The sequence below is a fragment of the Boleophthalmus pectinirostris genome, unplaced genomic scaffold (genome assembly GCF_026225935.1).
Source record: "Boleophthalmus pectinirostris isolate CB_2022bp ecotype Guang Dong unplaced genomic scaffold, ASM2622593v1 HiC_scaffold_11, whole genome shotgun sequence".
Taxonomy (NCBI): domain Eukaryota; kingdom Metazoa; phylum Chordata; class Actinopteri; order Gobiiformes; family Gobiidae; genus Boleophthalmus; species Boleophthalmus pectinirostris.
This window is the reverse complement of record NW_026570994.1, coordinates 10,755,561-10,783,526: the sequence shown is the minus strand read 5'-3', so window position 1 is coordinate 10,783,526 and position 27,966 is coordinate 10,755,561. Positions and strand designations below refer to the sequence as shown.

At 40.8% G+C, this 27,966-nt stretch overlaps 2 protein-coding genes and 1 pseudogene across 2 annotated transcripts in view; 2 read left to right on the top strand and 1 right to left on the bottom strand.

Moving 5' to 3' along the window:
• Positions 1 to 20,877, top strand: part of kcnh7 (potassium channel, voltage gated eag related subfamily H, member 7) — a 60,979-nt gene extending 40,102 nt beyond the window's left edge. The window contains exons 8-21 of the mRNA XM_055166842.1: positions 178 to 392; positions 4,010 to 4,435; positions 10,501 to 10,732; positions 11,496 to 11,663; positions 11,803 to 12,002; positions 12,314 to 12,316; positions 13,435 to 13,687; positions 15,261 to 15,466; positions 16,306 to 16,381; positions 17,143 to 17,403; positions 18,857 to 19,013; positions 20,241 to 20,358; positions 20,446 to 20,517; positions 20,614 to 20,877. Of these exons, the coding sequence (XP_055022817.1) occupies positions 178 to 392; positions 4,010 to 4,435; positions 10,501 to 10,732; positions 11,496 to 11,663; positions 11,803 to 12,002; positions 12,314 to 12,316; positions 13,435 to 13,687; positions 15,261 to 15,466; positions 16,306 to 16,381; positions 17,143 to 17,403; positions 18,857 to 19,013; positions 20,241 to 20,358; positions 20,446 to 20,517; positions 20,614 to 20,877 (2,651 nt within the window). The remainder of the gene's footprint in view (positions 1 to 177; positions 393 to 4,009; positions 4,436 to 10,500; positions 10,733 to 11,495; positions 11,664 to 11,802; positions 12,003 to 12,313; positions 12,317 to 13,434; positions 13,688 to 15,260; positions 15,467 to 16,305; positions 16,382 to 17,142; positions 17,404 to 18,856; positions 19,014 to 20,240; positions 20,359 to 20,445; positions 20,518 to 20,613) is intronic.
• Positions 17,804 to 17,921, top strand: LOC129407208 (5S ribosomal RNA; annotated as a pseudogene).
• Positions 20,878 to 22,901: 2,024 nt separating the features above from the next.
• Positions 22,902 to 27,487, bottom strand: gca (grancalcin). Its single transcript, XM_020917129.2, has 8 exons — positions 27,327 to 27,487; positions 26,566 to 26,820; positions 26,428 to 26,497; positions 26,308 to 26,351; positions 25,963 to 26,110; positions 25,630 to 25,743; positions 24,162 to 24,220; positions 22,902 to 23,529 (listed from the first exon to the last, which is right to left on the bottom strand). Exons 1-8 carry the CDS (start codon positions 27,348 to 27,350, stop codon positions 23,503 to 23,505), a joined length of 741 nt encoding a protein of 246 aa, XP_020772788.1. The 5' UTR covers positions 27,351 to 27,487; the 3' UTR covers positions 22,902 to 23,502.
• Between the last annotated feature and the right edge of the window lie 479 nt (positions 27,488 to 27,966).

The following is a 27,966-nucleotide window of genomic DNA, read 5'->3' as shown; positions in this document are numbered from 1 at the left end:
AAGCCTGTTCATTCTAGACGGGTCAGTCCGAGGTTGTGGAGTTTCGGTATCACGGTGTTGTGTTGTGGTTGAACTCAAAACACAGGGCCACCCCATACTCACAACTCATACAATTAAATGTACTTTATACTTTAAATCTAAATTCTTAAGTTCTTAACATTGTACCTGTGTTTCCAGGTCCTCTCAGTCAAATTAAGTCCAGTTTACTCGGCTCTACATCGGACTCAAACCTCAACAAGTACAGCACCATCAACAAAATACCCCTCATCACACTAAACTTTTCTGAAGCCAACAACGAAAAGAAGTGCCCGTCGCCTCCGTCGTCAGAGAAAACTATAATCGCGCCGAAAGTCAAAGACCGCACGCACAACGTCACCGACAAAGTTACACAGGTAAGACACTAAACATTAAAGATGTAATGCTAATGAACCACCGACTTTTGAATGGTGCACTGCGTAACATTTTTAGTGGAGGATCTCCCTACCTCGTTTGTCTCTATGGAAATGTTATTACTTTGTCTAGAATATTCCACCGTATAGATTAAACAAATCTATCACAAGAGAGACAAGCAGGTTACAGCACTATGCTAAATTACAATTCAGATCTGTGGAGATGCAACCCTAGTCACAGATATAATTATTGTTTTTTTAAGCAATAGAAACACCTGTAATGAATAAATGCCAGATGGATATGTTTAAAGTTATACCATGGAACTTTCCACGGAGGCAAGCAAGTAATGGACCCTCCACCAAAAAAGATGCACAGTGCACCTTTAATATAAACTTTTGAAAGAAACTAATCTTTTTCCTTCTTTTGTGCATTTTTACACTGATTAACTCTGAACCAAAACAATAATCAGCGCACAAGCAGAGCAGGCAATACAAGTGAGAGCTTTGCGCACGAAAAAATATCTTTGGTATCATAATAACAGTTTTTAAAATTATTATTATTATTATTTTAGTACGATTTCTTAGTTTGTTGTTAAATGCGTTCTCACATTAGCTTCTGTGACTTATAAATAAATAGTAAACAAGCCAGTCTTTTGTCCCATAAAAGTCCCATACAAGAGCTGAAAGTCTCATCTCTGTTAAACATACAAGGAGCACGTGTCAAAACCCTCAGTGTACCCAAGGTAATTAGTGCAAACTCAAGGGCTGGATACGTAAAACTAGGTGTCTATCACTGTCAGGATACTCTTACGGCTGCCAGACAACATCCAGGGCGCAGGACACATTTCTAAGGTTACAGACAAGGTTAAAGGTTATTCTCACCTTCCCTTGTCAAGCTCAGAGAGAGAGAGAAAGAGAGGGGAAACAACCATTGGGTCTCACTTTTGCATTTCGCCCCCTTAATGGTGTAATGGATAGAGGCCATCGAAACTGACCCCGGTTCAAAGTCAAAGAGAAGGAAGGGGACACAGGCAGGATTACAGTTTATTTATAAAGAGAAATACTGCTATATAAACGCAGGAAGGAAGATAGGACATTATGCGTTATCATGATCTGTATCAAGTAGCATACACATAGCTGCTTATTTCAGTATTTCATGTTTTAACAATGTTACTGTTACTGTTATCAGCTCTGATCAAAGATTGATTGAACTAACGGATGATTTAGGATTAGGTGAAGCAATTAATGTGATTATTTTCTGGCCATGGTTCATGAGAATTTAAAGTTTATTTACTATATAATGCTGTCTCAAAGTTGCTTGAAGATAAAATTGCTAGGGCTGGACAAACTCACAAGAGATATTAAACTTGTGAATCATAGGTGCAATCTTCTTTTTTGCATATAAATACTAAAAAATACTAAATCTTTAGCTAACTCACTCACTTGCTCCTTTCTAATCTTGTCCCATAAAAATTCTAGTAAAATTAACAACAAATACAAATTTTGGTTGACTAAGACACCATCACCTGACTAATCAATTAAACGCTAAAGACCTACAGCTCTAAAAAAAAAAATAGTTACATCAATACTTGAAGCCAGTGTACTGATATCAGAACTGAAAATCATTGATGCGTCAGCCTCTGTAACTGCATAGTCAATATATTCATTGCTGTGTGGACTACATGCTGTTAGTCTGAGTTTTGTCATTTTCCACACTTTGGATGTTGTGAAAAGCCCTCCAGACACCTGCCAGTGAGGGCCACAAAGCTGTAGCAGATGTCTGGTGTCTATCTCAGGGCTCCTTTGAGTTCATTTGAAGGCTCCATCAAGGCACCGGAGCAGACACGTCCTCTGCTGTCCCTGGCAACTGCTCAGAACCACGGGCAGATGGAGACTTGGACCACAAGAAAGAAGACACATACACACACACACACATACACAAGCATTCGACTGGTCCCTCTATTATTATGAGAAAACACTGAGGCAGACACAGAGAATTAAGGAGCATAATTTACACAGACAAGAAATTACACTTCGCTCTTTTGTTCGGACCAGAGAGAATTAGAAGCACGACAAAGGCCATTTTTGATTCGCTGCTTTTGGAGGCAGTCCAAGCTGCCTCCATTATCCCACATGAGATTTCATTTGCACCATGCGCGTAGCTACAGTAGGTAGATTAAATAATTAAGTTACAATCTTTTATTTAGCACGAGATTGGCTCCAACATGCTAATCCAGAATTACCTTTGCAGCCGGTGGACGCTTGTTGGTTTTCTAACAGGCCAGAACTCTGTGTAAAAACAAACTGATTTTGACACTGAAATAAATTACTTTAACACGCAGCGTATGTTCAGCCTAACTACGCAATTACTAGGACTTTGCTGAAACACGTATTTGCGATCCCAGTTTGGCAGCATGATGAATAATAGAACAGATTCTCTTTGCTTTCTGATCGATTTCAAAGGTTATTTCATATCAGAAGGTGAAAGCTTTTGACCCCAGCTGGTGTGGAGGTAGCCTGTTTCTGATAACCAGTTCAGCTATTAAGACTTGGATCTTTATGTCTTTTCAGTAGTAGTGCTGATGGAGGTGACGCGAGTTCAGAAAGTTCATTTGAAATTGTTTATTGGTGCAGAAAAAAAAAATCTATTTAAAGCTCCATTCTCGTTGCTAATAGTAACTCTGCCCTCTGTAAAATCCAGCTACGTCTTTGCTTTCTCATAACCAAAATAATAAGAGAGATTTGCACTATGATCCAGAAAGTCCTGACCACCGGGTTGTCAGACACTTGGATGAGAAGCAGTATCCTCGGCCCAGGTCTATAATTACCCATAAGTCATTGAGAAGCTGCTCCCAAATGAGGCATAACACGGCGGTAATATTGATGTTAAAAGCTATTCAGGTATATATGGGAAGTGCACGAGATAATGATAATGACATTCTGTCTTCCAGGAAAACATTACAGTGCAAAACAATGTTATGATCAAATGGCAGTTGCCCTCTCCAGTAGTTTTCTTTCAGATTTATTCCTGATTTATGTTACAACTTTCCAGACATTAGTTTCAAAGGTTATACTGTAGGATGATTTTAATAGTCTCAAGCGTATTGCTATAAATGTTGAATCTATCAAGGTTGCACAAGGATCAGCTCTCGAATATATGTTTGAATAACCAGAAAGAAAATCAAATTTAATTAAACCTAAGGCAACACATGATTTGTTAATATGCATTTTTTTATTCTTAGGCTAATATGCTAGATCAGTTTAAAGGTTATTATTATTAGAACCAATATTACTCTATTTTCTGCTCTATATTATAACATTGTTTCCTCATCATAAACATACCTGGAGTTGTGCTTTGTTTCCACTTTGTGATCCCATGTGATAATACTCCATACACCTTCATTAGAATCATTTGGATAATTTTAGCCCTGGAATTGCCGATCACTACTGGACTAAAGGTAAAAGTCAAATTTACTCAAACATGTGTGAATGAAACAAAGCACAACTCCATGTCTTAAATCTCACAAGAGTCAATTATGTGTAATAATGGGCCTTCAATGAAAAATGTTGGCAAACATACTTCTTTCTTTCTTTTAGCCCTCTGTTGTTTTGTCTTCCAGGTCCTGTCTCTGGGTGCTGATGTCCTGCCTGAGTACAAACTACAAACCCCTCGTATCCACAGATGGACCATTCTTCACTACAGCCCGTTCAAAGCTGTGTGGGACTGGCTCATCCTTCTTTTGGTCATCTACACAGCCATCTTTACTCCATACTCGGCAGCGTTCCTCCTTAATGACATAGAGGAGCAGAAACGTCGTGAGTGCGGATACTCTTGCTCCCCCCTTAACGTGGTGGACCTCATGGTGGACATCATGTTCATAGTGGACATCCTCATAAACTTCAGGACCACTTATGTCAACTCCAATGAGGAGGTTGTAAGTCACCCGGCGAAGATTGCAATACACTATTTCAAAGGCTGGTTCCTTATAGACATGGTGGCGGCCATACCGTTTGATCTACTCATCTTTGGGTCTGGATCAGATGAGGTAAGGTGGAAACTCTACTTTTATTGTTGTAATTGTAAATAATAACAATTCTATCTGATATATAGAAAATATTTTGTTCCAGATACTAAAAGTCACTTCACATTCGATATTCCTTCTTCTTCTTCTTCCTTCTCCATCTGTCTCCTATTCACTCATAGTACTCACTTACACTTGGGTAAAGTGAATTGTCTTGCCCATGGACCCAACAACAAGGCGTAGTGGTTGGAGCTGGGATTGAACTGTCAACCAACCAATTATAAGAAAATCACTGTACCACCTTGCCCCTATTTAAATGGCCCATCAAAAACAAAAACAAACCAGGAGTTGTGTTTTCATTCACACATGTTTAACACAGAAATCCGGCAATTTTGTGTCATAAAACACCTTTAAGTAAAGACATTTTCATGCCTAAGCATAGCATCTGACATTACATTACACACAGTGGATGCTGAAAAGGTTACCAAGATGTAGATTTCACAGATTACTTATTGAAAAAAATGGGTGATTTTTGTCGGTTCAGCAGTATATTAAATGTCTCTCTCACTGGTGGTAGCGCATTTTCTTTGTTGCTCTTTTGGAGACAGAGAAAGCAGATTTGTCGATATAAAATCTTGTTGTTTGCTAATAGTATGTGCTACTACAGCCTGGAGCAGTCCATGTTTACAAGCTGTTTTCTTGGATCCATGAACTTCGCTTATCTGACGAATGACTGTCACATCTGCTTTGCCTTGATCTCTTTTCATCTGAGCCAGACTGAGTGGCCCCGGGCTATTCAAATCACTCCAAAAGGTCTCCGCTTCCCCAGCCATTTTGCCTGACTACTTACGCTGCACACACCAATCAGAGCTGTTTTAGAATGAAAGGAAGCTGTTTACGAGGTGCAGTTAAAGTGAACTAATGATCATGTTAGTAAGATGATGTACCACACTGAGAGGCCTTGTAGTGTTGGTGCCTGGGGGTGGTTGTTGAAAAATGGATACTTAGTAACTAAAATTATGTTGAAACAAGTTACTCATTTGAACATGAATCAAGACAAGAAAATAACATAAATTTGAAAAAATATGACCTTTCCCTCAAGGGACTAGATGTAGCCTGGAGTCTTGAGGTTTTTTAATCACAAATGTTGATTATTTTTTTACAGTTATGCTTGCAGGTGGACACTGACTTATATCTGTGTGAAAGGAGGAGCTAACTATACAGTGGGTACTGGGTTTAGATGGTGATGTATCAGGTCCTTTTATGTTTGATGAATACTGAAATCCAGTTGGTTTAAACCTAAATGTCTCACAGATCTTACTCCTCATTATCTAAACTCCACCACCTGCAATCATGAATCAGTGCTAGTGCAGCCTCTGTAGCTCAGTGAAGAACTCCTGGAGGTGTTGAGCTTTTGCATAAACCGTGTCCTTTCATTTAACCGAGAAGAACTCCATCTGCAGGCTAAGGCACGGGTAACTCAGGTTGTTGTGACTGTAGTTTATATAACTATAGAAAGGTCTGGATCTCTATTCGCCTGATAAATAAACTACTATTATTTTATGTTAAACTTCAAAAAAACATATTTATTGTCATTGTGGTATCAAAATCAGAACTGACTATTGAGCCTTTTTCCCTAACTGCGCAACTTTTCTGGTTGAGTGTCTGCTACCTACTTGTCTGATTTCCCTGAAAAGTTCCATGGTATGACATTAAACATATACACCAGCATTTATTCAATACAGGTGTTTCTATTGCTCAAAAATACAATAATTCCCTCTGTGAATAGGGGCGACTCTCCACAGATCTGAATTGTAATGTAGTGCAGTGCTGTAACCTGCTTGTCTCCCTCATGATAGTTTTAATCTATACTGTGGAACATTCTAGACAAAGCAATAACATTTCTATGTAGACAAGCAGGTGGCGGACCTTCCATGAAAAATGTTACGCAGTGCACCTTTAATATTAAAATGTTGCTGGGCATTTCAGTACCGTGACACCCTTGTGCTGCCCAGGTTTGCAGAGTCATTATTTACTATTAGGTGTGCCGTGTGAGTGCCTGGGTGGTTGCGGGCAGGCGCTGAGTGGCAGGTGCAGAGGCAGAGTCGACAGTTGAGCGATGCTTCGGCACAATGTATGCCCCTGTCACCCAACCAGATGACTGCAGCCCTGACAGGATTTGTGTTCGGTTACAGCTCGTGTCCAAACTACACTGTGTTAGGATGAACACACTGACAAAATCACTCTATTTTTAGCTCTCCCCAATTACTGTTGTGCATCTCAAAATAACACTCAAGTACATTTTTAGCGCTTGTCTGTGCACGCTGTTTTAACTCAAAAGTACAGAGACAGCTGCTATTTTTAGGCATCGCCGTGTGCACCTTTGTTGCCTGGAAACCATCTTCCACAATATGTTTCGTTTTTGTGCTGATGTCGTCAGAAATGTGGCAGGTTAAGATAAGATTAGTTAATTAGGGTTGAATTTCTTTTTTTCTTTCCATTTAAAGGAAACACGGAATCACTTAAAGGTGCACTATAACTTCTCTATTGAAGGGTCCGCCACATGCTTGTCTCCATGGAGATATTATTGTTTTGCCTTGATTATTCCACAGTACGGAAATACAATTGGTAAGAGACAGGTTAATAGTCAGATCTATGGAGAAGCAAGCCTGCGCATGGTAAGATTCCATGTTTTTAAGGTATTTTTGAGCTATAAAACACATGTAATTGAACAAATGCATGGAAGATATGTTTAATGCCTTACAGTTTAAAAAAGAAATACCATCTCCATGGAGAAAAAAACAAGTAGTGGACCCTGTACCTTAGAAGTTATATAGTGCACCTTTAAATTCAATAATCATTGTCAATATGTCATTTTGATATGAGTATGCTATAATGTTAATACTAACTATTCTCGAAAGTAGAGGCTCATTTGTCAATACTGAAAAAAACACCAAACAAAATGAGACATCCCCTCAATATTCTAGAGTGGTTTAGATAAGGCAGGTAAGATTTAAAAAAAAAAGTACATATATATATATATATATATATATATATATATATTTATGAAATGTCCCGGTATGACATGAAACGTATCAATCTTGCATTTACTCAATAATGTGGGTTTTTATTGACTTAAAAACTTGCATTCTTACTGTGAGTGGGCTCGCCTCTCCACAGATCAGACATCTAACTTGGCCCTATGGCATCACCTGGTGTCTCTGTAGAGATAAAAAAGGTGTAATGCCACACTGTGGAACATTCCGGGCAACACCTTCAGCCTCCACCATACAAGCTGCTGCTGAAGGGAATATTAGATATGCAGTTTTAATACTTTGATCCAAATTGAAACAGATGTATTCAGACTATTTTCCATAACATTCAAATACAGTGTGATTTGTAGGTTTGAAAATTGCACTTTACTTTGCCTGTTGTTCAAACTACTCGTGCTTGCGGCTTCACTGGCTGCTTTCATTGTAACAAGCAGCCCCCTCAGTCTCACTTCAGCTCTCCTCAAAGCATACGGAGTACTGAATAACATTTACTGAGGCGACGTGTCTACTGATAGCATGTTGTGTATTATTTAGTTGTGTGTTTTGCCTTAAAGCACTTTGAATCGCTGGACTTTCGCTTACTAAATATTTCTCAACTCTTGTCTATTGTGAATGAAAACAGCAATAGCAAACACAGAAATAATGAAAGGTCCTATATTACAAAAAAATGATTCTTTTGAGCTTTAAGTCATGTTAGACTGTTGTTATGTCCTCAAAAGCAGACCCAGATTGGTGTTTTGTTTCATTCATTGATCACATTTGAGCATTCCTTTATTATTGGTCTGTCTACATCCCCAAAGCTACAAATGCTCCACCATAACAATTGGTGATTCCAGGGCTGAAATGATCCAAATGATTCTAGTGAAGGTGCCTGGAGTTTAAAAACACAAAGGAGAACTTCCTGCCTTACCACATGCCTTACCACATGACATTACAAAGTGTTTTTTGTTTGAGAGAAGAACTAAATATAGAGTATTTGAGTTCAGATTAATAATTTTGATATGAGTATGCTATAATATGAATCCATACTAAAACTATTATCGAAACTAGGTGGTAGTTCAGAGTGACTCAGTGTGGTCAAGTGGTCTGCAGTTGTGTTGATCGACATCTGCATGGTTCAAAGTGGCGAGTGGATAATTTAAGCCTCGTCTGTTTCTATATATAATTCATCTTCTTTTGCTTCTTGCTTGTCAGCGAAAGGGCGAAACTGACCAGACGCAGTGGAGTGAATGATGGCAGTTATTTAGGAGCGGAGTTTGGGAGGATGCAGGCTTTTTAATGGACCCATCAAACAAGGCTACAACACTTCCTCACCATGACGGATAACAGCCTAGCAACCTCCTCTTTCAATTCTCAAATCCAATATCTTATTTACTATGTTTACGTTTACTACACCTACACAAATGTTGTTATCAAGCACATGCGAAGCTGCTTTTACTGAAGGAGGGAGCGAGTAATGATTTCCCTAAGGATATTAGGGGTAATTGTCTCACACAATAGGGAGTGGAAAGATCTATTAGCATTTTTCAGATGCAAGTTATTTTGTTTACAAATTGTACAATGCTAAATAGATCAGTCATGTTTGTATATTGGCCCCATCTAACCTTCTGTGTAATATGAGGAATAAAAAACGTGTTGTGTAAACAGATTTTTTACGCAAGCTCCTATCTGTTTGTCGGTGTGTGTTTATACCAGTGGGGAAGAAGTACTACTTTGTTAGTTAGGTAAAAATACAGATACTGAAGCACATGATCTCTCAAGTAAAAATAAGTAAGTATCACATGAAAAAATCTACTTGTAAAAATGGACTTAAAGAGTAAAAAGTAAAAGTATTTCACATAAATTATAAAGCTCCAAATGTAGTGATTTTGATACAGATTTGTGCTGAATTTTGTTCAAAATGAACAATTGAAGAAATATTTTTTCTTTTGCAGCAGGTCTCACACAATAATATAAAGTAAAGTAAAATACTTTTACTTTTCAGTTCTGTTCAAAAATCTAGAGGAGTGGAAAGTACAGTTATTGTTTTTTTTTTTTTACTGAAGTACAGAACTATACTACTTTTACTCTGTTACATTCCCCCACAGATTTAGAGACACTGCTTAGATGCTTGTCCTGTTTTGTTTTTCCAGTCCTTTACAAAGTGATGTATTTTTGGTACTACTGTTGTTATAATCACTGCCTGTTTTTCCAAAAATGATTCAACAATCAGCCAGCGAATGATTCACTAAGTTGGCCACCTTATCTCTCTCTCACTGAACTGATAGCACCAGCGTTCCCAAATGGACCTTTTTCATCATTGGTAGTCACAACCAGCTACAGCACTGAGTCAGTCGAGTTGTTTTGACATTGAAGCATGCTCGGTCCTTGAAAGATGTTTGTGCAAGTAGGATGACCCATTGGCCTATGATTGAAGCACTTGGAGCTACAAACCCCACAAAGTGAATAATCTCAGTGTAATACTTGTAACCCTGACCCTGAATACTGTCCCACAACTCAATTGTATGGGTACATTTCAAGCAGGAAAGCAGAAATATAGACCACATTTCAACTTAAAGGTGATTTTTTTTTTCAACTAACACACATCCATACCACTACACACACGCACACACACACACCACACTTGAATATTCAAGACTGGATCATCAATACCGCCCTACTGCTCGCTTCCCTTTCCGCCTTGGCTTTTTTTTTTCTTTTTCTTCACTACCACATGAAGTATCTGAAGTACATGATGTACTGTATTTACAATCTTAATATAATCTCTATAATTAAATGTCACCTTTAATTAAATCAACTTTCTATAATTTAATTACTGATGTATTATTATTACTCTTATGTATAATTGTTGCTACAGAAAAATTTATTTCCTAGTATTAAACTTGTGCCTATTTTACTCTGCAAAAAAATATACACTCTTACTGTGAGTGGGGTGCCTCTCCACAGATCTGACTTGTAACTTGGCCTGTTGGTGCCACCTGCTTTTGTTGACCTTTATTTAACATTCTACAATAATTTCTGTATCTGTTTCCCTAGACGACTACTCTGATTGGTTTGCTAAAGACGGCACGACTCCTGCGGCTGGTACGTGTGGCTCGCAAACTGGACCGATATTCAGAGTACGGTGCTGCTGTGCTCATGCTGCTCATGTGCATCTTCGCTCTCATTGCTCACTGGCTAGCCTGCATCTGGTACGCCATCGGCAACGTGGAGAAACCTTACTTAGAGCATAAAATTGGATGGTTGGACAACTTGGGCGTGTCTATTGGTGAGTCCGTGTTTTATTCAAGAGTAAGAGTGGGTGTAAATGCTAGAAGAATGGGTTTGTAATAATAATTATGAAAGGTTCTATATGCAAAATTACGTGAGCTTTTAGCCATGTGATAATGTTGTTACCTCCTCCTCAAAAACATAAACAAACAGAGTTGTATGTTGTTTCATTCATTTTTGTGTCGTCCTTTATTATTAGTCTGTCTACATCTCCAAAGCTCTGAATACTCTGTTCCACCTTGTGATGTCATGAAGTGGTAGTTTTCAAGTTGACAACTACAGTTTACCTTTTGTTCAGTGGGGCTTGGCAAGTCCAGGGCTGAAATTATTCAAATGATTCTAGTGAAGATGTATGGAGTCTAAAAACACAGTGGAGCACTTCCTGTATTACACCTGACATCACAAGGTGAAACAGAGTGTTTTCTGTTTGAGAGAAGAACTCAGCCTAATTATGCAGGGTTTGTGTGTTAAACAATTGTGACTGAAACAAAACAAAAGTCTGGGTATACTTTTGATGAGGAAACAACATTATAACATAGATTAGTAAACAGTGTAATATGGGCCCTTTAATGTTTTGTAATTCAGTTGTATGTGAATAGAGGAATAATTGTAATAATGACTCATCATTGACTAATTGAACAGCTCCACCTCAAAACAACCCTGCAAATCTTAAATCTTGAATACGACTGTTTGCCAGCTAGCTCTGTTAAAAAGCTGTGAAAGTGAGTATTGCTCTAAAATTGTATGTTTATGTTGCAAAGGTAAAAAATACAACTACAGTGACCCCGGCTCGGGCCCGTCCATCAAAGACAAGTACGTCACAGCGCTGTATTTCACCTTCAGTAGTCTAACCAGCGTGGGCTTCGGAAACGTCTCCCCAAACACCAACTCGGAAAAGATCTTCTCCATCTGTGTCATGCTCATTGGATGTGAGTGACAGGCCAGTTATGAACCACACTATTTCACTCTTTGTTTATTTATGCCAATTTCAAGGGCAATTTTGTGAGTTGATCATGTTTAGGGTGGCGAAAATGCATATCTAAAAGTCTTTCATATGATTTCCTGCAGCTTTAATGTACGCTAGCATCTTTGGAAATGTGTCAGCCATCATCCAGAGGTTATACTCGGGGACTGCCAGGTATCACCTCCAGATGCTTCGAGTCAAAGAGTTCATTCGCTTCCACCAGATCCCCAACCCCCTGAGGCAGAGACTGGAGGAGTACTTCCAGCACGCGTGGACCTACACCAATGGCATCGACATGAATATGGTGTGTGTCCCAGCTGTTTTAAAGTGCTATAGTACTATTCTACCTGATCTGTGTGCTATCTGTATCATTTCTGCTTTTGATTTCTGATTATCTTGTCCCCTATAATGCTCTTACCACAACTACATCATGAAGCTCTTCTGTAGGCATAGTATAATGTTCTATGTGATTGTACTTTGCCAGAGTTAAAGTCAAAGTTACTCTCTAACTCTGGCTGCGCCTGTCCTGATTTTGTCCATGGTACTTATATAAGTTTGTCTTTTCCATGTCTGCCTCATGTCCAATGGATTGACTCACCACTCTGGTAAGAGCAGGAGGTACAAGTGTTCACAGTACACGTCATCATCATCTGCTGTGCTACATTACGATAGTGTTATGCTATAGTTTTAATGTACACTAAAAACTCCCAAAGCCCAGTGTCTTATGCATGTGAATGAAGGGCATGCTCCCCTATGCCCCAGTGGTATGAAAATAACATTATGTAAATGGTTCCTGTGGTGCCACTTTATGAATGAGTTCCCCTTCTTGTGCATGCCAATAAATACAGAATACACAAACAACAGAGGCTTCCCTCCAGGCCACACTTGTGTATGACTGATAGACCAGTGTGTGCTGTGCCTCTGGGTCCTTTTGCATGAGATGAGTGTGTTTAAGCACAGGCCCTGATCTGTGTGGTAGAGAGTGAATCACGCCCGCGCGAGTGGGCAGCCATGCCGGGCAGTGCCAGCTTTTCCTCCCTCTGTGGGAGTCTTGGCTGCTGCCTCAGCGACGGCACCTGTGCTTGCCAAATGTTGTTCAGTCTTTCCTTTCCAAATCTCCTGATCAGTTTTTGTTCTGAGAAACAAAGAGCCTGTCAAAGCCCAAACCAGTTCACACTGCACTTCTGCTGTGAACTATTGTGGAAACGCAGGATGTGTTTTCTTGTTTCAATGTCCCGTGTGTTTTGAGCCCCTCTCCTGTCTCTAGTGTGTAACATTATTCTGTCCAATATCCAAAATGTCCTGATCTACAGTCCACAGAGCACTCATTTTGTCAGTGGTCATTGTATCTTTGTCTCAGAAGGGTAAGTTTTTAACAGTCTTTACTTTTGATGTTTGATGTTCAAGCTGTGACAAAGAGCATGTTCAATGCAACAGAAAAGTAGGTAACTCCTACAGTTTGCACCACTGTTTGAGTGTGCTGTCCTGTTTCCTATATGTTGTGTCTTTCACTGTAAAAGAAAGTATCAGAAGCATTGACTTCAGTTTGTTCAGACGCTGCAGATTATTTCTGCTACAGAAGGTTTTGAGAAGAAGGAAAGAACACACGTGGCAATCGTTTGACTAATGTGACTGTAAATGTGAAGTGCATCTTGAGCTCAGGCCAAAGCTGACACATACAGTACACAGTAGTACCATAGGGACCCTCTCATTCACTGTGCACGTGTCTGCTGCAGGTCTTAAAGGGGTTTCCTGAGTGCCTGCAGGCAGATATCTGCCTCCACCTAAACAAGACCCTGCTCCATGACTGTAAGGCCTTCCGCGGAGCATCCAAAGGCTGTCTGCGCGCTCTGGCCATGAGGTTCAAGACCACCCACGCCCCACCGGGAGACACCCTGGTCCACAGCGGAGACGTGCTCACAGCGCTTTATTTTGTGTCCCGCGGCTCCATTGAGATCCTCAAAGAAGATGTGGTAGTGGCCATATTGGGTGGGTATAACAAGGCATTTGAGGTCTTAATTATTATTAGTGGGTACATATTGTGTAGATGTAAAGGTGTTTACAGGAAAGAAAACACTTCCTAACATGGTTCCCTGTGTTTCTGGTTAGTTCAGTGTCTTGTACAGTTAAAAGGATTCTTTAAACAGTCTCACAGAGGCTGATAGTGTAGTCATTAAAGCCTGGTTAGAGCAGACACGGGTGGGCTCGCTAAATGAAGGAGCCTGTGTTCTGCTTTGTCATGGCTGGGCTGGCAGCTGAGAGCCCTGTTGGGTGTGTTGTAATAACTAACTTCAAATATCAATGTGATCGCTGCTGCCTCACAGTCGTACTCCACATAAAAGACTGGCTCATGGAGACAGAGGAGAAGTTCTACTGAGAAGAGACTATGGGGTTAAGCTGGTGGGCCACAGCAGCCAATTTTATCTTAATATTATTTAGTCATATTATTATGAAATAGATATTTTTTTTATTCAGTATTATGCTAAATATTTCACATATTATAAAAACACAGTGTAAACACTGGAATTATTATATATTCTTTATTTTAATACTGTTTTTATTCCCAAGGTAAAATATATGGGATTTTTTATTTTTTCATTTCTGTACAGTTGCCCGAATATTTCATTTAGCATATCTCTTGTATTCTGCTGCCCTGGCCTTGGACCCATAACGCCAAACTGAGCATGATAAACCCTGCGGCTGTCATTGTAGGTCATTTGTGAGTAAAGAGGGCCGGTGGACTGGGTAACTTCCATGTGACCAGCTTTGTGTGAATCCAGTGTTTTCAGACGATGGAGTTATCCTCTGGGCTTTTTCACATCGTCACGCTTCCTGCCAGGTGGCCTCCTTCTTTATAGGTCACCGTATACTGTACTACACACTGTCCAATCCTCCTCATAGTTAAATTAACATTCATACTATTTTATCTTCACTGACTGTCCTGGAATACCCCTAACTTTAAATCTAAAGAAATTAGAAAAAATATTGGATTACTGGCAAGGATTGTAGTTGCAATAAAATGTGTAATTTTCTTATAAAATATAAATTCTGCTCAGGATATAAACATTTCAGAGAAGGTTGAAAAATGAATTCCTAAACAACTTGTGATGTCATGTATTAATACAGAATGTTTTCCACAGTGTTTTTAAATCTTCACTAGAATCATTTGGCTAATTTCAGACCTGGGAAATCCTATCTCTACTGAACTAAAGGTAAAAGGAGCTGTTACCTTGAAAACTACCACTACATGACATCTCAAGGTGGAACAGAGCACTTTGAACTTTGGAGATGTAGACAGACTAATGATAAAGAATTACTCAGACATGCGTGAATGAGACAAAACACAACTCCAGGTCTGTTTTTGAGGAGGTAACAGCATTATATAACATGGTTTAAAGCTCACAAGTGTCAGTTTTTTTTCATAATATCTTACCTTTAATTAATATTCATATTCGTTTGTCTTCACTGACGGTCCTGTGATTAATCTTGCAATGCTAATTAACAGTTCATTAACAAAATAGATGAGCCAAGCAAATAATAAATCACCTTCAATTTCTTTTAGGTAAGAATGACATTTTCGGAGAGATGATCCACCTGTTTGCCAAACCGGGAAAATCCTGTGCCGATGTGCGTGCGCTCAGCTACTGCGACCTTCACACCATCCAGAGGGAGGAGATCCTGGAGGTGCTGGACATGTACCCAGAGTTTGCTGACCACTTTTTCACCAATCTGGAGCTGACCTTTGACCTTCGAGATGAAAATGCTAAAGTAATCACTATCTCCAGCTATTTATATTCATGTTATATGTGTGTTCAGTCGACTAACAGTGATGGGAAGAATAGTATTTAGTTACAGAATACTGAACATCTGATTTAACATATCCTGATATATGGTTCAAGCTCCAAAGTGCTGCATTACTTTTACATCAAGTTGCATTTAAATTTGCATTAAAAGCAGCTTTATATTTGTTTCACTGTTTTAAGCATTTCCTGTCACTAACAGGAGATGGAAAAATCACACATGCGCTCACCACAAGAAGTTTTTCATATTTTTTTCATTAGTTATGTGCAGTTTGAAGCCTAAATTGTGCGATCATATCCCGCAATGTAATCCTTTGATTTGAGAAAAGTCACTGCATTCTGAATACCACCAAACCTTGTGTACCGATTATCTTAAATTAAATTACTAGTCCTCACACTATTCCTTTTCCGTTTAGCTGGTCTTATTCAGTCAATGTGCTGCGTTTACCAGTAAGTGCGTAAAGCATAATGATAAGTTTAACATTGTCCTGTTATTTGCCGGAAGACGGGTAAAAGCTGGTGTATGTCGAGCACTTAGAACAGAAGGATGCTGTCACATCATCTGTGCAGTGGACATATGTGCAAGGCCTGTGGCAGCACATGTCTCTGTCTATAAAAAGTGTTCTCTGTTGTGTTCTATTTGGCACACTGTAAAGATTAGAATGACAAACAGAGGGACGTGTATGAGACACAGTGGTGGAGTTACATAAAACCAAAAGAGAAGCTGGAACAGGGTTGTTGTCTTTGCACAGTGTGTTGTGTTCTGTTCTGTGCAGAGTGGTGATCGTTCTTCTCCTTCACTTTCAGACTTACCCTAAGCGCAGCAGCACAGATGAAATCAGGTGTCGGCGGCGGGTGTCATATAGAAGGAAGTTTTCTACAGGTCTGACACAAACCGAGATTTATTACCTTTTTAAAAGGTTGAATATATTTTGTTTCATTTATTATTTACAACATATGACATAGTGTAAAATACATTGCATCTTAAAATCTGTCTTAAGCCCTGCCCCACATTCTCTTGCCCCTGTTTAAAGTAGTGCCTGTTCTGAGGTGTATTAGAGCATCCCTCACACCTGACTGTCTCCACGCACATATACACAGAGAGGCCTGCCCCCAGAGCAGAGCTGTGCCAATGACACAAGGAGCCGTTTGGACCACAGAGCAGTGCACTGTGGGAGCTTTTGTAATTTGACTTCTAACAGCCAGGAGCCTTGGGACGGGATGTAGCGCCACTGCACAGCAGTACTCAGCAGTTTGGCTTCGATTTAGGCAAATCTAATTGGTCACCATGGTTACAGGGCCTCTGAGCACATTTCCCAATAAAACACAAGAAGAACAGAGGATGTACCTCTCACTCTATCTCAGTTCTGCAGCTGGCACCACCTGCCATGTGTCACTGAGCTTTTTGTGTCATTCAAGAGAAAAGCAGAGCTACTGTATGTTCAGTGACACAGCATAGACCCATCAGCTGTTTACAATCTAAGCCATGTTTAAATGTGTCTTTGACTCTGTTTGTCCTCACTTCACCCTAAAGCTAAACACAGCCTACCTGTTGTCAACAATAATGAGCCAGCCCAGCGTCCCAAAGGAAGTGAAGCAGGAGCAGTGTTCCCCTGCTCGGCCTCATTACCATGTCTCCCACAGGCTCCAACAACAAGATGCCAGTGGACACATACTGTGGCGGCCGGCATCAGCGCCACATGTACACCTCATCGGCTACGGACGACAGAGGAGAATCTGCGGAGGAGGGGGAGGAGGAAGAGGAGGAGGAGGAAGAGGAGGAGCAGCGACCTCTCTGTTCAGGGGTGCTGGGTTACCCTGTGGTCCGGGACCACCCTGTGGGGCTGGGACTTAGCGCTGCAGCAGGCGAGACTGGAGGCACTACCCAGGGCCAACCTTTTAAAGGTGAACATAATACACATCCACTGTCATTATTTAAAAGTGTATTTGAGTTTAGATTCATACTTCTAGATGTACAACAAACAAAGTAGCGATGGATCCCCAGAGACCCCTAAGCCCCCAAGAGCAAAGTCACACCTATTAAAAATCAAACGAGGCTTATGTGTAATAGGGATACAACCCTAAACCCACAGCAATGAAATGTAAGAGGATTATGTGGAGCAGCTGGGGTCACCCCTTGGATCGTAGGTCACGACCAAACCAGGGATCTACAGTAAACAGATAGGCCTGATGTCTGGTCACTGAAACCATCTGTTCAAGTGTGAAGATAAAATGTTTATGTTATGCACTCACAGTAGAACACATCTGACCATTGTACAAAGTGTGACAAAAGCTACTGCTGAAAATTTGTGGCCGTACCAGCTTGTCAAAGACTGATCCCGTCAGATCTCAGAAGCTAAGCTAGGCCAGGCCTGGTTAGTACTTGGATGGGAGACCACTGGGAAAATCAGGTGCCACAGTGTGGCGCCAGTTGCAGAAACTGTCATTGTGTCCTTAGGCAAGGCACTTCACCCACATTGCCTAGTATGAAAGTGGTGTGTGTGTGATTGATGGGGGTGGTTGGAGGGGCCGATGGCGCAGATTGGCAGCCCTGCATTTGTCAGTCTGCCTCAGGACAGCTGTGACTACAATAGCAGCTTACCACCATTGGGTATAGAGTGAATGAATAATGCGCTGTAAAGCGTCTTTAAGGGGCGAGAAAAGCACTATAGAAAACTGATGCATTATTATTATTATTATTATTATTATTATCTGTGTGTACAAATGAGACAGTAGGAAATGCAGGCTGAGTGAGCATCCTCCATACAAGGCGCTGCATCTGCCAGTGAGATATGTGTCACTTAAACAGATCCTCATTTTCCCTGTCAGGCCCGGTACATGTGGAACACACTCACCAGTCTGTGTGTGTGTTTGACCTGCTTTGACTTCTGTCAGAGAAACATAGTGTAGCGCTGTCTTAAATTCCTGTGAAATCTTTTATTTTGAACACAGCTCCAGAGCCCATGGGCCGAGCCTGGCTGCGGGATCCCCCTTAATTTGCGCTCAGTCAGATGTGTGGAGATAGGCCCGCTGTGGCAGCGTGTTGATCTGTTTGTAATGCGCTCTCAGAAGAGGATCAGCACGGGAGCAGAGCGAGTGATATTGATTTCTATAAACTGTCTGAAGAAACCGTACAGGAAATGTTGATTTAATTTTTAACGATCACCAACTTCCACCCACCAAACCACACTGTTCTAACAGTATGAGTGTGCCGTCAGATGGAGAGAGGTTAGCATGCCAGTGGCTACAGGCTTATTGCATTGTGCAGCCGCTAAATGATGGCAGGGATAATACAAGAGCTGTTTTCCCAGAGGCTGTGTCTTGAATTATCTTTTCCTATTTCCTTGTGTGTGCTCAGAGCTGGATGCACAGGATTGGGTCCCCCAGCGCCCCACTGAGAGTGCAGAGGAGCCCGCCCCCTGTGAGGGCCCTGCAGCCGCCGAGGACAGCGACTCTGACCTGACCTATGGAGAAGTGGAGCAAAGATTGGACTTGCTACAGCAGCACCTCAACAGGTCTGAGCTCAGAGTGCATATACTCACCTGGAGCTGCTAATCATGTGTTTGGATATTCTGTGTAATTCAGTTGAAATGCATGCTGTTGAGTCTGCAGCATAATACAGCTAATGCATTTGATGGATGCTTTGGCAGCTTCATGGCAACAAGGTGGTCTGGCTAGCCTGTTCAGACCGTAGAGGCATTTCCTGGTATTATGCTCATTACAGATATGAAGGATATAATATGAATGTGAAACATTTTTAAACATTACAGAAATATAGACAATTATTTCTCCACCCCAGTAGCTTCACACAACCTGATAAAAGTGGTTTGAAATGGAGGTATTGACCTTTTGGTGAGGAGACGTATCCGCTGATGCTGGACGGAGCCCTAATAGGCCTGTATTCTTCCTCGCTCCACCAGCTTCTGCTCATTTCTCTCTTGGCCGTGATAAGTGGCACATGGAAATGTGAGGCCGCTCTGCTCTGAGTGAGCAGCTCGTTTGGTGTCGGCTGGTGCAGATACAGAGGAGAGAGGCAGCAGCTATTTATAGAACAGCAGCATTGAAACGCAGACACATTACAAGTGTCTTTACATAGGATTCTTCTGGTCATGGCGGAGGGGGCTTTGAGTTTGGGAAGATTTTGGACATGAGCTTGTTCACGTTCAGACAGTAAGTTTTCTCAAGACAAAGAGAAGCAGAGTGCAGCCCTTCTGCAGGCTGCTGTATCATGTCATTATGCCCTGTCCTTTGATCCTGCTGCTGCTCCACCACACACAGTTTTATCCTCACAAACCTGAGCCAAAGAGTTTAGCAGCCCACACAGCTCCGCACAGCTCCACAGAGCAGCACCTGGCACAGCCCCAGTCAGGCCTGCTCTATTCACTCACTTTTACTGTCACCTCCCATAATGACTCCATTTGGTTGAATATTACAAGTGTGTCAGTTTAGAAACAACTGAGTTTTAACTGTCATAGACTCATTAGCAAAGACATGTAACTGGAAAGGAAACAATTTACAGTATATAGCCATAAAGGTTTCCAATATGTGTGTTTGGAGTCCCCCTTGTGTTTGCTTTGAGCAGTACAACTAAACCAGTTCGAAACAGATGGGCATTAATAATGCACATGGGAAAGTAACAGCCTCAGTGTAAGAGTAAGAGTATATTATATAGCAAATAAAATATGTGAGTCTTATACTGTGCAGTATAACAGAACAGAGACGGCATTTATTGTGTCCCTCAGACTGGAATCCCAGATGACTTCAGACATCCAGGCCATCCTGCAGCTGCTGCAAAGGCAGAGCACGGCTGGGCCTCCTGCCTATAGCACCATCACCTCCAGCCCCGACTACCACAAGGGAGCCGCCTCCAGCCCCAACTACCACAAGGGAGCCGCCTCCAGCCCCGAATTCCACAAGGGGACCGCCTCCAGCCCCGACTACAGCAAGTCGGCTATCCGCGTGCAGCCAGTGTCTTTGCAGGGCGAGCTGGCACTGGCCCCCGCACCTCCTCAGCTTCAGGTCAGACTCACCACATTACACAGAAGGATAGTGATTCTCCTTTAGTGATGTGTTTATTGTCAAACACCCGAGGTGTAACTGCCTTTTCCCCTACAGAGCCCAGAAAACTCCCAGAGCAAATCCAAAGAACCGTCTCCGGTCCTGGGTGCGGAGACTCTTCCAGATGGGGACTTTGCTGGACTGTTGGAAAGTGAATCGGACACAGAGCAGAGACAGAGACATAACCACGTGGACACAATGGACACGCAGGTGGTCGGACTCTCTTCAGGCAGACAGGCCTCACTGCCCGATGTCCCCAGCAGCTCAGGGATGATGGGACTCCACAGGCCACTGTCCGACCCAGGGCTGCCCCAACCTTAGACTGAAGGTCTTCTCTCAAGCACGACTCAGGGTCTAAGAAAGAGACTGAATATGCAAAGGAAACTAACTGTAGACTTTTCTTCCAGTCCTTTTGGAAAGCCCTTGCCCACACCCCTTGGCTGGTTTAGATGTACAGAGTCCATTTATACAGAGGTATTTATAAACTATATTATTAACACATGTAAAGTCATCATCTCCTTGTACATAGGTCAAATAGAACACTGCCAGCAACATGGGGCGCCCAATGTGCTTTTTCTAAGAGATATGCATGTGTTTGCGTCCTCCCTCCCTTCACCTCTGGGTTGCATGTTCCTCTCACATGGGCCATCAGGTGTGTTCTCTGCATGTGTACAGTCTATTGTAGCCAACAGGTCAACCCAGCACAGGGACAAAGCTACTTGAAACACTCTCCCATATTTCTGCAATGTGCTCCTTTAACCCCTTTCACCACAATCACAAGGAAACCTGTGTATGTTTAGCGTGCCTACTTGATACCACAATGCCACCTTTTATGAAATAGAATCACTTTAAATTAAGTACACACACTGTACCTGTATGAGACAGCAGCCTGAAAAGCCCATAGCACAAGACCCTTCTGTTGTAAGAGCAATAATGATGGCATAGGAAATATTATATTATCATAAAACATGTCAGTTATTTTATAAGACAGACCATATGCTCCCAAACCTCAGCTAAGGCCCTGCTCTTCTCCTGGAGAATGTGTTTGATGTATATGTGTCTCCAAATGTGTCCAAACTTTACAATCATCAATCATACATATATAAAACACATATAACATGGTTAAAAAGGGCATGTCAGACTGACCAGACCAAGAGACTTCTGTGCTTTCACACTGTTCAACAACGCATGTTCTAGGTCTTCCATTATCTTTCTAAAAATACCATTTCATTAATAAAAACATCTTAATCACCAAAAAGATTCATGTGCCGGGCTGAAGTCCAGCCTTCACTAGCCTTAGCTTGATTAGCCTGCCCTAGCCTTTACAAATCATATAGTACCTAAACACATCCAATGCTTTTCTCCATCAAATATGTAAATTCCTCCAGTTATTTAAACTTTGAAGAATAAACTGCATGATACAAATAAGTCCTTTACATTTTATACCTACTCAAAAGGAACTGTGAGCTCATGTACTGCATGGAGACTGCACTGACTCAAGTATAAGAGGTCTCACCCGTGTGTATTCAACTGTAGGTGCAGCACAGAACTCACCAGAGACATTTAATGGTTTAACCTATTTTTCTAAAACAGAAAATTTTGTTTGCCATTATTTTTATAATGTACTTGGTTTAAGTGTTTTTAAACCCCTGACGTTCGAATGGTGTGGGCTGCTGATGAGTTGGTGATGGACGATAATGAATGCAAATCATAGCCTCTTAATGTAGCAAGACCTCAGAGACAGAAGGCTTCCTGCTGGTGTTGCATTGACTCTTTGCCATTGAATTTCTGTTGCTACCAGTTTATCAGATGGAGCTTTAGCTACTGTTTGCCACTGTGAGTTTTTACTGTTGTGTCATCTTAATGGTCACATGCACATAGAGAGGTAAAGGGCATTCAGATCTATATGTACTGCTGTCTGGATTTTTGTTTTCTCAAACCTGAGGACTCAGAGTGGCAAACAGATGTAGAATCTGCATTCAGCCTCACGTGGGGTGTTTCCTTTCAGAACATATCTTTGATTTTCAAGCACAGATGTAGAACAAGTCGCTTCAGTTCAACCCAACATGTCCAGCGCCTGAAGAGCTGTCTACTGAACTTTCATGGAAATTGCAATCTTTTGCACAAAGATTAGAAAACTTGCTGTACTGGATAAAATGTCACTTTTTAAATCTAGTGCTGTTCACAATTGTTTTTATGCATTTTTTAAATGTTTGCCACTGTATTTTATACAATGCAACACTTAACAGCTAATTTGAATGTTTTTGTTCCAAACTATATTTAAAGAAATCTAATATATTGTGTAGACTGAATACACAATTGTATAGAATAATAAACTGAATGCATACTGGCACAGTGTTTATTGTGAATAACAAAAGATACATATACAGTGCAAAATCTGTATTCTGTTCATGCATATACAGTCACCCCTACTATATTGTCACATTGTTTCGTACATGGAGCTAATATAAGGTTAGGCACAGAGCAAACAAATGCAAGTGGAAAAGGCACATATATTTTTTAACATCTCACTGTACATTTCAGTAACGCTACATTAGAAATCTAAGGAGTGCTCACCGTATAAAGCTTTTGTTAAGTATAATATATATCCGTTTATTACACTTTATGGCCACGCATACAAAGATGTTAATGGCACAATAGGTGTACAGGAAATCAGAGCATCTTTTACAAACAGTAGTCTTAAGTTCAATTTTGTCAATAATCAGTCTAAATATGTTAATTGTAATGTCATTCCCAATCAAATTAAAAAGATTTCAATAGATAGCATCAGCACTAAAGTCTAGAAAAAGCCCTTCCTGTATTTGTGTGAAAACTAAAGCATTGCAGCAAGCGGTTTACGTAGACCTGTCGGAGTCTGTGGTCTCAGTCACAAATACTGGCCTCCCTTTACAATCCTGCAGTCAGCTGTCCACAATCCAACAATAATCAGACAGCCATTGTGCACAGGATAAACTGGAAAAATGGGAAATGTGGATGCAAAGTCATTTTAAGATACATTGGACAGACAGTGGCCTTCACCTGCACAACAAAATCTGACTATTATCTGATTTCTGAACCTTTATGATGATTTAAATGGCATGTAACCTGCTAAATCTGATCTGAGTAATCAGAGGAATCATGATTAGAAAGAAACAAGATAATTTGGCTTTTTACTTGTCATTTAAATCACAAGTCCCCCAATCTTTTTTCTCGTAAGGACCTGGAACATAAAAGAGACCAGGGCAAGTAATAATAATGCAAAATGCATACAACTCTTCACCATAGTTTGACAAAAAGATCTGAATACTCATGTTTGCTGTTTACCAGTTTAAGTTTTGTGGTATATTTTCAGAGTAAAACACATAGATAAGGTGGTAGACTATTAAAAAGTAAAAGATCTATACCATTTTCCTGTGAGGTCCGGTTCCAGAGGCCCACAGCCCGGATTTGAGCCCCGGACCAGTGGTTGGGGACCCCTGATTTAAATAATCTTATAACTCAAAAAAATTCAATAATAATCAGATTTTGAGTGTGCATGTAAACATGACCACAGACATAATGGTAATATCACAATATACAAGACACAGAGAAAAGAATAAACTTACATCATCATATTGGAAGGTAACGGCTCCCTGCTGCATCCGGTCCCTCTGCCTGAAGTTCTCTGCAATAACATTAACATATATGACAAAAATTCTAAACCCATAATATTGCAAACATTCAAAACCAAAATTCATTCTAAGAAAATGTAATGCTAACTTTGGTTTATGTTTAAGACCTAAAATATTGCTTACAGAACAAAAACGTGTTGGGAGAAGTAACATTACAGAAAAGCTGAGATGTTAAGAGCTAAACTAATACCAGAATCACATTTTTTCAAAACAGCTATATACAGGTATATCAGCTCTAGAGGTGTACATTAGAGATACGCGGATGGGCTATTTTTTCATCCGCAACCGCGACACAAAACTCATCCGCCCGCTGTCCATTTTGCACCGAAGGTTTTCAAAACCGCACCCGCCCGCCATCCGCCGATTGATTTTAGATTTTAGAACAATCATACAGCAAACAAACTAAGGAGCCTCGATAAAAATTCAAACTCTATAGCTCATTCATTCCAAAATTCGCTCAGCGTGTATGTTCGCATTCTTAATTGTCCGTAACAACCCCAAACTTACCTGGTTTTCTTGCGCAGCTAATTAATTGACAACGTTTTCCGACTAGACTATTTTTGAGCCTTCTTGCCTTCGTGTTGGATGTTGTTACATTCTGAACATTCTGCCATTGCCCGATGTTATTTCAAAGTCATAGCCTCACTCCATCGGTCTTTAAGTTTTAAACACCCCGAGTGGCAGTCTACGCTATAATGTCTGCGTGTTTTAAAAAAAAAGCATAACTAAATAAATATGGCCCTATAGCCACTTACGTGTTAGCAAACAGCTGAAATAAATTAGAAATAATAAAATAAACTGCATATAATATGTGCCTCGTAAACCTTAGGCATCAATAACCCGACACAACCTGAACCTTCAGAACATAAAAACGAGGTCAAATAGGCTAATTAAGGATATGACGTACACTTCATACTACAAGCATAGACAAGGAGACTCGTCTTTTCAGATGTAGGTAACAATACTAACAAGAACTTTTTTTTTTTTTTTTTTTTTAGTAGTTAAACCGCCACCCGCCCGAATTTAATTAAAATATAATTTTTCGTCACCTCATCCGCCCGACCCGCGGATTAACCGCGGATACCGCGGTTGCAACCGCAATCCGCGCATCTCTAGTGTACATGATACAAGCCTGTGGAGGATGTTTGTAGAGAAATTATTTTACTTTACAATTCCATCTTTGCCATTTTACTAATTGTGTCCACTCTATGATATAATCCTGCACTCTTACCAAAAGTCCATCTAAAAATCCAACTAAAATATTGTACCCACATAGCAAGAAGCCTAGGATGCAGGTGCAGGCAAACTAATCAGCTGTCTGAAATGTCAGTCCACATTTGTCCCATGTATAACATACAGCACACTGCCCACTGAACACGTCACAACAGATAGGTGTAGGTACCTGTAAGTGAGCGCAGTTTCACACAACACGCCACATAGTCGTCAAAAAAAATCCGACCATTTTTACTGTAGCGTTGCAAGATGATGTTCAAAGCCTGAGGACTGAGGCGGTACCCTGACAAAAAGGGAGAACACTGTTAATCATATTGGAGGGGTCAAAACAAATGTGCCATCATCACAGATCATAAGATAAGCTAATAGCAGCTAATCGTGTCTAAAATGTATAATGCTACTTTGAGTCAAGTATAGATTAGTAATAGTTCATTAAGTATTACAAGTAAAGTAAATGGTGTGTGTTAAATGGCTACAGTTACTATAATGTAATCAGACTCACCCATAGTGGTAATGGCCTGGGACATCTCATGAGGCTCCACAGTCCCACTGCGGTCCCGGTCAAACATAATAAAGTTCTGCTTCCAGCCGTTCATGGCCACCAGCAGCTCTTTGAACTCACTGAAGCCCATTTTACCTGTGAAGTCTCTCTGGTAACATCTGGATTAAGGTGAACAAATACGTCATTACATGTGACACATGGTTAATGACAATATTCCATGTTATGTCACTGAGAAGGTAGCTGGGCCAGCCCTGTTCACTGAAGCCACACCTATACAGCTGTAATGAGTCACTGAATGAGACAAAGTGCTCTTCTACAGATGACCCCTGCAGGTCAAAAGGATACGTCCAGCATGGCAATCATGATCCGACAGGTCTCCAAACTAAAGGCTGTAAGCAATTAATTTTACTGTTTTAATACACAATACAACTAGAAATAGGGTTGTTGAAAATGAGTATAACATACGAGAGTAACTTCCTGTGAAGTTGGCTTGAGTCAGACACCTCTGGAGCTCCTCTGCATCCACCTCACCATCCTGTGCACAGAGAAATATCAACACACACTCTCTTTAAAAAACAGCCCCCACACCAGACTCCCTGGTACCTGGCCCGCTATGGATGTGAAGTACCCCCACATGGGATCATTGGCAGCTGGAGCAGCACCATATCCTGGGAATCCTCCATACGGGGCATATCCTCCCTGGGGAGGCATGCCTCCCATTGGTGTGCCCATAGGTCCACCCATTTGCCCAGGCATGGGGCCTCCCATATGCCCACCCATAGGACCCCCCATTGGAGGCCCACCCATGGGGCCACCTGGCATCCCCTGAGCAGGCATTCCCGGCATTGGGGCTCCATACTGAAACAAAAAGAGGATGAAATATGTGAATTCACAGAAAATTGTTACACAAATTCCCCACACATGGAGAGTCCAATGTGGTTAAATTGGAGTAAAACCGTGGTAGCAGATACTGCTCGAGTTCTCATGGTAGCAGAACTGATAATATACTTGACTAACATATTTAGGTCACCCACTTCACCCTGATTTCTGCTTTACTTTCCTACTACACGCATGATCCAACATACTATAGGCAAAAGGCAGGTCACTACCTGTTTCTGTTTTTCACTGACAGCTAGCTCGTCAAAAGTAGATCGCCGGAAGCAGTAGTAAAACAAAACGTAATCTGGAATATTTTTGAAAGATTTAGACTATAGATTTATAAACCCTTGTTTACGTATAGGCAACATACAAATTTTAAACTTTTAAGATACACAGATTTGATAAAGGTAAATCTTTCTTAAGCTCTTATGCAAGAGGTGAGATCCGCTTTTACGCGATACTAGGTTGTATTTGAAAACTCTTACCCCACCGTATCCTGGATATGCCATTAGAAAACGCGTCAATAGATAGTTGATAGTTTAAATGTTCCTCTTATAATATGATTGTCTCAGAAGATAAATCAAACTGCTTAAACAGTTGTAACTTCCGATAAGTGTAAGCGTTTGCTACATCACATCCGTGCTGCTGGCGTCTGTCGGAAGTATGCAGAGTGACAACAAAGACGACCAATTAGAGGCCGATATGAGAACTGACCCGCCCCCTGTTGGAAAGGCTTAGCCAATTAGAAGGCTGATTAACTATTGGCCACAGGTCCCGCATTCACTAAAATGCAAATGGTAAGAAAGTTCTTGAGAAAATGTCAGTGTGATTTATCTAATAATGTTTAAATTGATCCAGGCGTGTTACAAAGGTAATTAAAGTGTGTCTTTCATTGCCTCGTTTTCACCACTAGATGATGCTATTTAACCCGTTTTTTTCGCAGGCGCTACATTAATTTCTGTCTCTGTAAAGTCTGACGTAAAGGAGAGAAGAGGACTGCCCCGTGTGAAGTCACATGCAACATTCAGAGGTGGTCGATTATATAGACTATAGGCTACAGATTAACTATAGACTCTTTAAGTGCTGATTTAGCCTAGATTTCATTATGTCCGGGATGATTGAATT

Bases quoted from the DNA above. Each gene is read 5' to 3' on its own strand.
- gca (XM_020917129.2), bottom strand. From the start codon at position 27,350: ATGGCATATCCAGGATACGGTGGG. The intron at 26,498-26,565 runs GTACCAGGGAGT...CTCTGTGCACAG, and splicing joins TCACATCCATAGCGGGCCAG to GATGGTGAGGTGGATGCAGA. The intron at 25,744-25,962 runs GTGAGTCTGATT...CCTTTTTGTCAG, and splicing joins CCAGGCCATTACCACTATGG to GGTACCGCCTCAGTCCTCAG.